The following is a 13,954-nucleotide window of genomic DNA, read 5'->3' as shown; positions in this document are numbered from 1 at the left end:
TTGTTGCTCTTTTTTTGGTGAAATGCCTTGGTTTTTAATTTGTTGGAGGCATTTTTGACACGAGGACTGGTTTCTCCTCCATAAATACCAAAATCATGGGATATGTTTACAATCCAAGCATTATTCGGTGTTTATTTTCACGTAGACAACTGATAGGTTTTAATATGGACGTGAGACACACGTTTCCAGTATTAAGTTCTTCTCGAAAGCGACAATCGCACCACCTTCCTACTTTTTAATTATATAACACCAACCAGTTTTACGGGCTTAAAATACGAGTTCCGTACGGCCCTGGTCCGCTGCTTGACTATTTCCATGGGGTTGTGCATTTCCCAAATTAGTTGGTGCAGGGGTGTCTATTTATATCCATGATTGATCAGATGCACCAAGAGTGGTAAAGCGAACACGAAATTGTCGTGATCCCTCATCTCTCTTTTATATTCGAGGCTTTCTAGAAGTGGTGATACAGAATAAAGAGAACATTGTAAGATTGCTTCATATGAAATCTAGAAATGTATTTGACAAACCCTGAGAAAAAGGAGGAGCACATTCAGTCTCAATTTTACGTCCATCGACGCAACGAAAAAAAAAAATTGTTTCCCTTAGGGTCGAACATTCCGAGTCTCTTAACTACCCGTCAAAATGCCAAGACAACACGATTATTGTTTTTACAAAAGGAAGATCTGGCACAGTAACTTCATTCATTGGCATTCTATTGGTGAATCGTTGAATTTAAAGGTTTAATTTTAGTTTTAGGTGTTGCCGTAAGCTACAGGTATATCGGAGAGATTATCGGAGAAAATTTCATAAGCCCTTTACGGCAAGACGTTTAAAAGTACCAAGTGGTGATCATTATTAGTAGTATATTGCCATAATAATGGATCCAGTTGCTGGGATACTTTTGGCACATACTAATTCAAATGCCAACAGTGGATTGAATTTCATGGAATTCATGGATGAGCCAGGATCCGGGAATAAACTAGATGTTGACTTTGTGGACAAGACAATTATTTCAAGCACATCAGTTGAGCTTATTAAAAAGGATGATCTGTTTTTGTTGAAAATACCGTCTCCTTATAACCAATTGAAGATTATCCTTACTGATGACCTAATAGAGAATATCCACAATCTCAGTTATTCCCTTGATGGCGGACAAAATAAAACTGAAATCACCTCGAATCCTTTTTGTGTTTCATTAGCAAAACTCTTTTCCCATACTGTGTTTGCCCTATACATTCATGACAAACCCTCAGCATATTCTACTTTTTCATTCTACAAGATTAAACAGCTGCCTGCAGTATCGTTGACTGAGCAGTTGGAGTCAAGCTCCTCACTTCCTGTTCCTGGGATCCTTGTTTCAGATAGTTCTACCTCCGTTGATCAATCGCCTGTTGCATTTCCAACACCAAAACATGCCTCTGAAGAAATCGGTCAGTCATGCCCGTTTCCCTGCACATTAGAAGATGGACCTGAGTTTCGACGTACTTTAGCAGAGTATGATTTCAAGCTTACACGCCTGCTGAGTACCCTATCAAGAACGAAAGCTTCCTTAGAGGAGTTTGAAAACATTCTTGCCGAAATGTCCAACTCTCAGGTTGTTCTTTCTCACTCTCTAGCTGATATATACAAGCTTAGTCTACCGTCCAGTTTAAAGAATAAGATTTCCCGCGGTGTTCAAGAAAAGGCCATGGAAACTAATTTGCAGACGATGTTTGGAGAAAAGTCCAAGGTAGCCATGAAAGAAATAAAGAATCGCATTGGCTCGAAGCCGATCAGTGCGGATGCGTTGCTTTCGAGGAAAAAAATATTTGAAGACGAAAGTAAAAGGTATTATGATTGGCTTTCGAAATACTTGAGCTCCGGAAAAGTGAAGGAAGAAAAGCTTCTTTCAAGATTGAAGGCATTCACTATTGCCAAAATTGACTATCTTAACGTCATGTATAACTCTTTGATGCACATATTCTTGAAGTTTGTCTCAAACAGCGATGAAGGAAAGAAGCTCAACGAAACGTTCTTGAGTAACAAAAAGAAAAGGATAGAGTTCAGGTCGTTTGTCGGGCATTGCAATTCACTTGTCAAATTTAAGTCACAGATACGTAATTTTAACAAACTCTCGGCAGGTGAAAAGTCCGGTATTTTGTTCACGCAGGGTGGACAAGGAAGATCAGGATGGCATAAGCAATGGGTCATTCTCCACTCTGGAAAATTATCTGAATATATTGATTGGAGAAAGGGCCGTTCGCTTCGAAATGAACCAATAGATATTTCGTTGTGCAACATCAAGTCATGGGATTCCGATAAAAGAAAGAACTGCTTTAGAATTATGACCAGTTCGGGAGTAGAAAGATATTTCCAAGCAATAGATATTAATGAAAGAGACGAGTGGATGCAAGCATTGTTTGATGCAGGTCAGCAAATTCGCTTCCACAGAAATAGTGAGCTTTCTAATAAGGCGCAGCAGAAGACAGTTTTATCAGTTAGTAAAGATGATAGTGAAATGACAAGAAGAGTATCGTCTGTCACATTGGCTAACTTGAATGCAGTGCAGAGAGCTTCTAAGAGCAATTTTAAATGCTGCGATTGTGGTTCTAGTGAAGGGGTGGAATGGATATCTGCAAACCTTCTAGTTGTTTTTTGCATCAAATGTTCTTCATGCCATCGATCTTTAGGAACGGGTATTTCTAAGGTAAGGTCATTAAAGCTTGATTCATTTACTCGAGAGGGTAGATGTCTACTTGACCAAATCGACAACTCTGCTTCAAATTCGTTTTATGAGGCATTGCTTCCGGCCGGGCAAAAAATTAAGGAGGATGCTTCTGACGACGATAGACTCAACTTCATAAACCAAAAGTATGTTGCAAAGTCTTGGATTAAGAAACCAGACAGTGATCCATCGCAACTTTTGATACATGCAATTCGGGAACATAATATACGAGAAATTGTTCAAAGTATAGAACTTGGGGCAGATGTGAACCTGACCATCACGAAACCAATTAAAACGGAAGATGATAATTCTCCTGCAAGCGTGCTGTTCAGTGTGTTTGAGTATGCACTTGCTCATCCGTTCAGCTCTAGAATAGACGGAAAACCCGTTTTTGATTCGGCAGAGCTGCTATTGTTGAATGGTAGTCATTGCGGAGTCAATACCGATAGTAATATAGAGCTTTCAGACAATGCACTTCATTATTGGCAAGCCAGGATTGATAAGAGAAATGGGAATAAAAATGGGGTAAATCTCAAGAATTTGCATCAGACTACAGCTATTCCGCCGCATATTTCTTCAACTCGTGTCTCTCAGCATGGAAATGGATCCCATAGACTTACAATAAACACGGCAGCTCAGATGCTTTCAAGATCAAAGGATAGTCTTAGATCACCGAGGGTAAAGATAAATAATTTTCTTCGGATGAAGAATAAAAACTGATCATGCAGCAGATGTATGATATTTTGTATTGCTACGCATTTTTTTTTATTAACTTTTGATGTTGTTCACTTTTATTTGTCTTTAGCATAATATTTATGACACTTTTACATGTTGCTTAATGTTTTTCTTTTACTCTGACACATAATACTTCGCATTTCTTCTGTTAATGGTCTTTATTTAATTTTTGGCTTGTAAAGAAAATATTAAACTAGCAAAGATAAATAAATTATGTCCATCTTTAAATCTTTTTATTTAACTGCTTGAGTTTAGTGTACTTTCTTTTTTTGGAAATATTTGTTTTCTTCAAAATCCTCTTTTTTTTTTTTTTTGGCGCCCATATTTTAATTCAATAAGAACAAGCGCCATGATTAATATAAAAGTGTATATAAATACCTCTGATTTAAAAATAAGACCATCAAGTTGAGCATTGACGTATGAATCAAATAAATAAGCAGATAACTGAAAGCGAATATTGGAAATGGCAGATTGGCAACCTATTCCTGGAAAAACATATCGCTACAGACCAAAGGGAAAAGAGCTTATATTTGAAAATATTGAGCTAAAAGAATGTGTTGGACGAGGAAACTTTGGTGATGTTTATAAAGGAGTATCTGTGGCCACAGGCGAAGTTTTTGCAATCAAGGCAATAAATTTGGACAGCTCGGATGATGATATTCCAGTTTTGTTACAGGAGATATCTTTGTTGAGAGAGCTTAATTGTCAATATATTACCAAATGGTATGATACCTGTGTGGAAGACGTAACCATGTTTATTAAATTAGAATTCTGTGGTGGTGGGTCCTGTACCGATCTTTTGAGAACTCATAAGCAATTACCTGAAACAGCAGTTGCCTTTATTATAAAAGGAGTACTTAAAGGATTAGAGTATTTACACCACGAGGGATTCATACACAGAGACATCAAGGCTGCAAACATAATGTTAACCGAAGATGCCAATGTTAAGTTGGGTGACTTCGGTGTCAGCGGAAAATTAGCTCGTGCTTCTAAAAGAAAGACGTTTGTTGGAACACCTTACTGGATGGCACCTGAGATAGTTCTCAGAAAAAACGGGTACAATGAAAAAGTCGATATTTGGTCTTTGGGAATTACCGTGATCGAACTAAAAACAGGAAAGGTTCCACATGCTGATGAAGAGCCAATGAAGGCTTTATATCAAATGTGCAAAAGACCACCACCTACTTTGGTTGGAAACGAGTACAGTCAATACATAAAAGAATTTGTTTCTGCTTGCCTAAAGAAGATGCCAGAAAATAGACCAAGTGCACATGAACTTTTGAAAATGCGGTTTATAGCTAGGACAAGGTTTAAGGTAAATCCTTTAAGTCAATTAATTCAAGAGCAGCTGGACTATGCAAAAATAAGACCCAGAAAACGTTCCCCAAAGCATCCGTTGGAATTATATACCAGACACTTTGGTCCTGGTATCACGTGGAATTTTCTTTTAACAAGCAAGTATAGCACTTTTGAAAATATACAAAATTTGAAGGAAAACTTCGGTGACATTACAAAATCAGCACCAGGAATAAGCAGAAAAATAGAATATAATAACGATGGATCAAAAATTGACCCAAGTCCACAAGATATTGGTCCTCTTATCGAAGCGCCGAATACGGTAAAACGGACGGGTCACGTGCAGGCAAAAATAATTGATTCTGTCATAAGTCATATCTTATCAGAACATAGATTGATAAATTCCTCGGCTACATTTAGTGATGGTGAAATGAAATTTATAAAGACTTTGGATAAATTCAGGGAAATTATGCTCCAGCTTGATTGCATGCATCCCAAGTTTTTAAAGTCGCTTTGTTTAGCATACATTAGTGCCGTGTGTACTTAGATAAGACTCCCATCGGACATATAATGTTTTTTCGTTCACCTTCCCTCAAAATATTTTCTTCAATTCAACATTTACTTGGATGTTATAAAATATAATATAGAAATACAGCCGCAGCACATTTCAATTTTGCCTTTCATTTGAGTGTGAAACCTGGAAGAAGCAACAAACATTTGTATTGATCGGCAGAATCATAATGCGTCTCTTTTCGGGGTACGAATCATAAAAATAATTTATCTCCGCAACGATTGCTATCTATCGAAAGATAGGGGAACAAAAAAAAAAGTGACAAAAAAAAATCTAACCATTTATATAAAAGGAACCCACCCTCCCTATCCGCCAATCTCATTGACATTCTCTTTCAAAGAATGCAAATCTAATATTGGCTTTTGATAGTGTTTAGAAAGGTTAAATTATTTATATCATCATGCATGCAAAGGATTGGCTTCTTGCATTTATAGGCATTTTCCTCCCTTTCGTTCCAGTTGCAATTAAACGGGGAATATGCTCTGCGGACTTTTGGATTAACATTGCACTTTGCTTCCTTGGATTTTTACCAGCCTTAATTCATTGCTGGTACATAATCTCATGCTATCCATATGAATCGAGTTCTACATATACGGGTGTTACTTTGCCAGGAAGAGAACCCCAAGGTTATGGTGCAGTTTAATGAATATTTTATGCATGCCACGATCATCGTTTGGATTCTATACTCTTCTTTTTATATGCTTGTAATAAAAATTTGTCTGCTGATTATGAAATGCTTTGTAGAAGAAGTGACTGTATATGCTATACTGCACGCTTTGTTGCAACATTTTAAAGAATTTGAGACTGAACTAAATTGTTCAATTTACTCGAAATAATTTCTTTTCCGAGGGTTCTTTGGAGGGACTACAAAAATTCTAACGTGAATGAATCAAATTTTCTTAAAGATAAGCAGATATATTAAATACATGATGACTTAAGAGACTTGATCACAAGACATTGGTTTTAAGCATACACGATAATGGGAAAGCAATGCGTCTTCTTAGGTTCCCGAGGGGAACTCAATGGTTTTGGCGATATTTATTCACAATTGGTCACAGAACCTATGATAGAAGAAGATGAGGAGGTATCCTATATAATTGTTCCAGATTTTAATCACTTGCTTGTAAGTAAATCAGTGTACGCTTAGATCCATGCTATAAATACTAACATAAATCTTAGTTTTCTATATCATTGGAAATTAACGGCCAGCAAACTCTTGGTGAAAAGTACACTCTTCTCTCACAGATGATATCTGAATCGATTATGAATGGAGCCATCTGGAAATGTCTTGGTTACGCGACAGAAATAGTACCATGGAGATTGACTCATTATGGAAACTCAATCGAAATCAAACTAATCGATAAGATCTTGAATCACCAGCAGATTGAAGATTTGAAAAAATCAAGTATGTATAACATTGCGGTTTTGACAGCAGTTCACACAAAGATTCGTATAAATGATGCCAGACTTGTATTTACGCATCAAGACATCGCAACGTCTTGTCAATTATTGGTGAAACATCTAAATTATTTAATGTTCTGCAGTTATATTCATTTGCAGAGTCATGCACCTTTGGCGTTCTCATTTTCTTCAAGAATGAAATATAGTGCCTCCTTTGAATTCACAACGTCATTAGTTCAGAGTTTTACTAAATCTGACCAAACATCTGTTATCGCTGCAAGGGCCATAAATGCGGGCTTTTTAAGGCAAACAATTAGTACAGATTTTGCAGGATATCTAAGAGCATTGACGAAATCTCAAAGGAGGAGAATGAAAGATGAGAAATGGCTTATGCTTCAGTTCTTCGTGGAGCTCGAAATGAAAAATTATTAAACATCCTTAAAATGATACTTTTGCTGCTTAAGTTTCTTGAGTGCTGATATCAATTTTGTCTGCGTTCCATCGAGCCAGAATACCAAAATTGCCAAACTAAGGGGTACGACAAATCCAAAATCATATTGTAATCTGATCTCAAACATGCATTTCAAGAGAATGATCAAGACTCCGAAGAAGATATTGAACACCATTACTCCATGGTTTGATATAGAACCAATAATCTGTGATCCATCGTTACGACCTATAAATTCTATGAGAACTGCAGAGATAGATAACGATGCACACGAAAAGAAACTTAGAAATGGATAGTCTTTGCGGTAATACGGATGCGTAATAAGCACAAGGTTGACAACAATAATTAGAATTTGAATAAATCTAAGAAGAGCACGGAGTAACAAGTCATCGTTAGAATTGACATTGCCTAGGGGAACGGACTTTTCAAGTTTAAATACTATCTGATCCTGCTCATCACTGTCAATTGGGGTTAATAAACCTTCATCATTTGTGGAATTACCATTCAATGAACGTCCTGCATTAATTCTTCGATGCATGCCTTAAAAATTAGCAGTTTTTGATATTTGCTTCATATAGTGGGGATGGCTATATATTGAAAGTTATTTCGGAAAGTGAAGCAAAAACGGTGGAAAGTCAACTTGAAAAAAAAAAAAAAAGAAAATAAGAAAAAAAGAAAAAAAAGAAAGGCGGGTGCTTAAATATTTCCTTTTTGGTGTTAATTGCATGCATGATCATCGAGTATATAACCGAGAAACTTTCTGATCTGTACGTGAAGAACATATATATTATATGTTTGCAGACACTTCATTTTATTCTCTAAAACATTCTTGCGTGATCGCAAAGATATTTCATCAATTTTATTGAAAGCACAGGTAGTCTGTCAGCACAAATTTTATTAGCTACAAAGATGTCCACACAATTCATAATCAACGCTATTAGAGATATCTTACCAACATTACAGGAACCATATCCAAAGGAGTTGGTGGAATATACAAATTCACTATACTCTTTATCGAAAGTTAAACAGGTATTAAATCCTCAATATGAAATTGCTAGATATCATCTGTGTTGTTATTTAACGGTTGAAAAGTTTCGGTCAAGACTCTCTCTTCCTGAACCGATGTTTGAAAAGATTCCAATCCCAGGAAGGAAGTTGAGATCGGTGATGCTGGAATTCAAAGGAGGATTAACAAAAAGGAAAGAAACTGCTTCCCCAGTTACACCACGCAAAAGACGAAGAAGATACGACCAACTTCCAACCCCTCGCTCCACTGGAAAACGAACACATAGAAGCCCCACAAAGGCATCATTTAATCCATACTTGACTCCAGAATCAGCAAGGTCATCTAAACACAGTCAAATTATTGATATAGATTCAAATGACTTTAAGCCTAAGAGTGGAAAGAGTATGCGGGCGAGGTTGATGGCTGCTGCACAGGAAACATCACAATCCGAATCCGGTGCGCAGAGAAGTGTGAAAAGAAAAATAACAAGGTCACCAAAGAAATTAACGACACGTAGAAGCACAGGAACGAAAAGGGAGATAACTACAGCTCTGCTCATTTCTTTTTGCAATAGATTTTATATTCCAGAGGATACCACAAAAAATATCATGGATACTTACAGAACATATCATCTAAGAATAAGAAATCCTTGGGGTCTATTATGCGGATTAACGGCGGTGGCATTTATTTGCCTAAATTCGGATATAGTGAACAACAAAATAGGTGTTAGATCAAAACTATATCGGACTCTCCAGAAATATCAGAGTGGTGGCCTTACAATTGATAATATCAAGGAGTGGACCCATATTGTTCAAACTTTATGTTCTGAAGAGCCTTGGATCAAAATACTACAGGAAAGAAATGGAACCGGAAACGAAATGCAGAAATTTCATGGAATACCATCACTCACAACATTTATTGGTCAGGATGTGTGCTATAACTCCAATGAAGCATCGAAGTCCTACAATAATTGGTTAAAGGAACTCCAGCAAACAATACATTAGAATTGAAAAGGGAAAAGGGAAACGGAAACCTTTTCAATATGCTTGCTTGTTAACAATGTATAATAGAATAAATGTATTTAATGATAAAACTTAGTAGTTTTCAGATTGCTAAGGAGAAGGAAGGTAGTTGATCGTGCAAAAAGAAAGTCCTAGATTTGAAACGCGATCCTGTACAAAAAAAATTTTTTCCACTTTGCGTTAGTTCAAATTTGATCTGAGATCTAACAGCTTTCTTTATCATCTGCAAAGACCAACAGAAACACTATTTCAAGTTGTACTTATATCTAAGACAATCTTTGCTGATAATATACTTAGATCAAGAAAGAAAACTGATCATTAAAATTTAAATTTTTAAAAAAAAATATAGGTATTCTCTACTCGTGAAAATGGCTTCAGCTCCCCAAAAAAGAACGCTGGACCGGGGTCCCAGTAACGGACAACCAAAAAGACAGAAAAAAAACGATATTAATGGGAAAAATGCAACACATCCTCTGAACGGGGATCAAAGACTCAGTAAGATTCCAGTTGGATCATCATACAACGATGCACAATGGCAGGCTACCGTTGATAAGGTGGTTAAGGCAGTGGTTTCTATTCATTTTATGCAGGTTGAAGATTTCGACACTGAATCTGCAATGTGTAGTGAGGCTACTGGATTTGTTGTTGATGCAAACATGGGACTTATTCTCACAAATCGGCACGTTGTGAATCCAGGACCGTTTATTGGTTATGCCGTTTTTGATAACCATGAAGAATGTGAAGTGAAGCCAATCTATAGAGATCCTGTTCACGATTTCGGATTCTTGAAATTCGACCCCTCAGAAATAAAATACATGCAGGTTACCGAATTGAAATTGAAACCAGAACTCGCAAAAGTTGGTTGTGAGATAAGAGTTATTGGTAACGATTCTGGCGAAAAGCTTTCTATTCTGTCAGGTTTCATATCCAGAGTTGACAGAAATGCTCCCGATTATGGTCCACAATCCTACAATGACTTCAACACTGAATACATACAGGCAGCTGCATCTGCATCCGGTGGTTCATCTGGTTCTCCAGTTGTGAATATGGAAGGCTATGCTGTTGCCTTACAAGCAGGAGGCTCAACAGAATCGTCCACAGATTTCTTTCTTCCAGTTTTTAGAGTGTTGAGGGCTTTAAAATGTATTCAGGCCAAGAACAAGGTTACAAGAGGTACCATCCAGGTTCAGTGGGTGCTTGAACCGTTTGACAAATGCCGGAGATTAGGATTGACATCAGAGAAGGAAAAGATGATGAGAGAACATTTCCCTCAGATCAACGGCTTGCTCGTGAGCTCCATATCTCTTCCAGAAGGTCCAGCAGACAAATTGATTAAAGAGGGAGACTGCCTCATTTCCATCAACGATACATTAATCTCTTCGTTTGTCACTGTTGATGAGATATTGGATAAAAGTATTGACAAAGACGTTCATATAGTGGTCCAAAGGGGTGGAAAGGACATCGAACTCACCTGCAAAGTTCAGGATCTTCACAGCATAACGCCAGATAGATACCTCTCCGTTTGTGGAGCCACATTCAATGATTTGAGCTATCAGCTTGCAAGAATATATGGCATTGCCGTCAAGGGTCTTTTTGTGAGTAATGCGGGAGGCTCGTTTGTATTGGGATCTCCAGATATTACCAACTGCTGGATCATCGATACATTAGACAACAAGCCGGTTACAAATTTGGATTCATTTATAGAAGTTATGAAAAAGATCCCAGACAGGGCATTTATTCCGGTTAAGTACCACCACCTCACTGATGCTCATGTCCCACTATTCAAATACATTTTTATCGACAGACATTGGTACAGATCCTTCAGAATGGCCAGGAGAAATGACGAAACCGGACTCTGGGACTTCACAACAATTCAAGATAAGCCTTTGCCGCCACTTCCAATCACTCCAAAGCATGCCAAGTTTATGGATCTACCATCTGAGTTTAACGGGTGCAAGAAGTTAGTGAGATCTTTTGCCTTGGTCGATGCCACATATCCATTGCCATTGGACTCTTTCCCTGGTCACATCAGGAGAGTTTATGGAGTTATTATCGATGCTGAACATGGATACATTCTCACATCCAGACACTGCATAGCACACGATTTGTGCGACATCAACGTTTCCATCGCTGAATCCATAATTATTCCTGGAAAGGTGGTTTTCCTGCATCCAACGAAGGGATATGCAATTGTTAAGTATGATCCGTCATTAGTTAAGGCGCCTGTGGAAACACCCAAGTTTGGAACAAAGCCATTGGACAGGGGTGAAAAGGTGGTTTTTGTTGGATACAACAAGAGCCTCCGGGTGGTTCTTGATGAAACCAAAGTAAGCGATATTGGAGTCATCAATATTCCATCAAATTCAAACTCTCCAAGGTACAAGGCAACCAACGTTGAGGCCGTTTTAATTGATTCCACCGCGGGTCAAAAATGTAGCTCTGGTGTGCTTGCTGACAAGGATGGCACAGTGCGGGCTTTCTGGTTATCATGCGATGGTGAGGAGGACAAAATGTATACTATGGGTGTGAATGTTACTGATGTCATGTGGGAATTGGAATTTCTCAGAGACGGAAAACTTCCGGATTTGAAGATTATAGACGCCGAATTCGGTTCCATTCTTATAGCTACTGCCAGAATCAACGGTGTTCCGGAATCTTGGATTAAGCAGATCGAGGATCATGCTACAGACAAACTTCAGTTCTTGTATGTTCCAAGTGTTAGCACCAATTTGGATAACGAGCCTGCTTGTGATCTTAAGCCGGGTGACATCGTTTTATCTGTGAATGGTAAACTCATCACCAGATTCCGCGATGTCGACTCTATCATCAAGGAATTGACTCCTGAAACCGAATATTTGTCGTTTAAGGTTGTCAGAGAGAAGGAAATGATGGAGGTTCAGGTGAAGCTAACACGGACGGCCAACTTCCTTACAAAGCAGGTCGTTTTTTGGTCTGGCTGTGCTTTACAGGAGCCCCATCATGGTGTTAGACAGGCGATCAAAAATCTTCCTTCCAAGGTTTATTGCACATCCATGTCGCAAGGTTCCCCATCCAGATTCTACACTGTTGGAATTACCAATTTCATCACGCATGTCAACGAGCAACCAACACCAACATTGGATGCTTTTATCAAGGTCATTAAAACTATCAAAGATAACAGTTACTGCAAACTGAGAATTGTATCATATGATAACATCCCAATGGCACAGACGTTAAAGGTAAACTACCACTATTTCCCAACATCCGAACTCTCGAAAAATGCCAAGACCGGTGAGTGGGAGTTCCAGAATATTAAAATGGTGGAAAAGGACAAGGATGAAAAAAATGTAATTGGTGAGGCAACACATTAAAATCATCTATTAATTGAGATCATCACTTATTAATATAATATATGACCCTATTATGCGTATATATGCTTTTAGTTTCTGAACTTTTTTCTTCCCCATTAATACATGATATAGCTTATGCTATTTTTCTATTCTGAATGCTTATTGTACTTAGTAAACAATTTGTCTTATATACGTCACTATAATACACCATGCTCTATAATTATATACAGGTTATCGAACATTATGCTTCTAGAGAGATGGCATAAGCCTTTTTAATCTTTTAGTTTGCTCAGCGGTAGAATATGCAGTGCCCGTTCTCTTTTTCAAAATTCTTTGTGAAAATCCAGCATTTCCATGCTTTCTCCCTTGAAGACCATGCTTGTATCCTGTTGCCGTTTTTCTCCATCTCTTATATGCTCCTCTATGGGTCTTGCAAGTATGTCTGACCTGATTTATAACCATTGGCTTGGCTCTTGGTAAACCAAACATATTCGCAGCTGCCTGCTTCATGCCCAACAATGGTCTAAACAATCCGGCAATCATCATGTTTACTCAGACATGCACAATTTGTACTTTTCCAGCGTTGCTTTATTCACTAAAACGAGATAAAGATAAAACACACAGTAGTGCGTATATCCACTTTAATATTCAAGCCTTAGAGAAAACGCATCCTTTTTTTGTTTTAATTTTTTTTTTTTTTGGCTTGCCTTACTTTCACCGCTAAATGCATTACAACCGAACACCACATAAGAGCACCTCCGTCCTGTTATTGGTCCACTCTTACCAGTATTAGATTACATTTGCTTAGTCTTGACTGTCAGAAGACTCATAGCCTAAATCCAAGCCGGTGCCTTGGCTTTCTCCTTTATTTGGCCTCTTGATTTCATTAAGCGCTGACTTCAATATTGGCTCAATTACACCTGTTTTGCGCTTTTTGATTGATGGCTTGGAAATGCCTTTTGCTACATTTTGTTTCTGTGCTTCTCTAAACTTCCTTAGATCTGCCTTTTCTTGCTTTTTTTCCTTAATTATTGTCTGCTTTCTCTTCTCTTCTAACTCATTGTAATACGCCAAGTCATCATGTTTAAGTTTGTAAGCTGAATTTTGGTCTTCCAGTTCCTTTTTCTTTTGTTGATATCTGTTGTGTCTCGAAATTTGCAACTGTTCATAAAGTGTCTTTCTTTCTTGGAAATCCGGTTCGTCTTGTTCTGTAACCCCTTCGCTAGCTACTTTGTCCTGCTTATCCGTATTTAAAGTCCTTTCAACTTTTCCATTTTCCACAGGCTTGATATCTCCTTCATATACAAATCTGGAAGACATTTAACCTTGTAAGCAAACTTTGCAATGCAGTCCCAAAGATTCAGTTGCTTAATTCGCCCTACAGCACTCCTCCTAAGGACAAAAACAAGAGCTTGTGTGCTATTATGACAGTTGTGATTTTC

General features: G+C 37.8%; 7 protein-coding genes across 7 annotated transcripts; 5 read left to right on the top strand and 2 right to left on the bottom strand.

Annotated features, from left to right (window-relative positions):
• Positions 1-877: 877 nt before the first annotated feature.
• Positions 878-3,424, top strand: BRETT_004488 (uncharacterized protein; the record flags this gene model as incomplete). Its single annotated transcript, XM_041282984.1, has 1 exon — positions 878-3,424. The coding sequence occupies one exon, from the start codon at positions 878-880 to the stop codon at positions 3,422-3,424; it is 2,547 nt and encodes an 848-aa protein (XP_041135760.1).
• Positions 3,425-3,902: 478 nt separating this feature from the next.
• Positions 3,903-5,282, top strand: BRETT_004487 (uncharacterized protein; the record flags this gene model as incomplete). The annotated part of the gene is made up of 1 exon (XM_041282983.1): positions 3,903-5,282. One exon carries the CDS (start codon positions 3,903-3,905, stop codon positions 5,280-5,282), a length of 1,380 nt encoding a protein of 459 aa, XP_041135759.1.
• A 1,003-nt stretch (positions 5,283-6,285) lies between these two features.
• On the top strand, positions 6,286-7,139 carry BRETT_004486 (uncharacterized protein; the record flags this gene model as incomplete). Its single annotated transcript, XM_041282982.1, has 2 exons — positions 6,286-6,429; positions 6,486-7,139. The coding sequence occupies 2 exons, from the start codon at positions 6,286-6,288 to the stop codon at positions 7,137-7,139; spliced, it is 798 nt and encodes a 265-aa protein (XP_041135758.1).
• A 925-nt stretch (positions 7,140-8,064) lies between these two features.
• Positions 8,065-9,165, top strand: BRETT_004485 (uncharacterized protein; the record flags this gene model as incomplete). The annotated part of the gene is made up of 1 exon (XM_041282981.1): positions 8,065-9,165. The coding sequence occupies one exon, from the start codon at positions 8,065-8,067 to the stop codon at positions 9,163-9,165; it is 1,101 nt and encodes a 366-aa protein (XP_041135757.1).
• A 386-nt stretch (positions 9,166-9,551) lies between these two features.
• BRETT_004484 (uncharacterized protein) lies at positions 9,552-12,533 on the top strand (the record flags this gene model as incomplete). Its single annotated transcript, XM_041282980.1, has 1 exon — positions 9,552-12,533. The coding sequence occupies one exon, from the start codon at positions 9,552-9,554 to the stop codon at positions 12,531-12,533; it is 2,982 nt and encodes a 993-aa protein (XP_041135756.1).
• A 228-nt stretch (positions 12,534-12,761) lies between these two features.
• On the bottom strand, positions 12,762-13,055 carry BRETT_004483 (uncharacterized protein; the record flags this gene model as incomplete). Its single annotated transcript, XM_041282979.1, has 1 exon — positions 12,762-13,055. One exon carries the CDS (start codon positions 13,053-13,055, stop codon positions 12,762-12,764), a length of 294 nt encoding a protein of 97 aa, XP_041135755.1.
• Positions 13,056-13,316: 261 nt separating this feature from the next.
• Positions 13,317-13,832, bottom strand: BRETT_004482 (uncharacterized protein; the record flags this gene model as incomplete). Its single annotated transcript, XM_041282978.1, has 1 exon — positions 13,317-13,832. One exon carries the CDS (start codon positions 13,830-13,832, stop codon positions 13,317-13,319), a length of 516 nt encoding a protein of 171 aa, XP_041135754.1.
• Between the last annotated feature and the right edge of the window lie 122 nt (positions 13,833-13,954).

Source organism: Brettanomyces bruxellensis, chromosome 5 (genome assembly GCF_011074885.1).
Source record: "Brettanomyces bruxellensis chromosome 5, complete sequence".
In the NCBI taxonomy this organism is placed as follows: Eukaryota; Fungi; Ascomycota; class Pichiomycetes; order Pichiales; family Pichiaceae; genus Brettanomyces; species Brettanomyces bruxellensis.
This window is presented reverse-complemented; position numbering and strand designations above follow the sequence as displayed.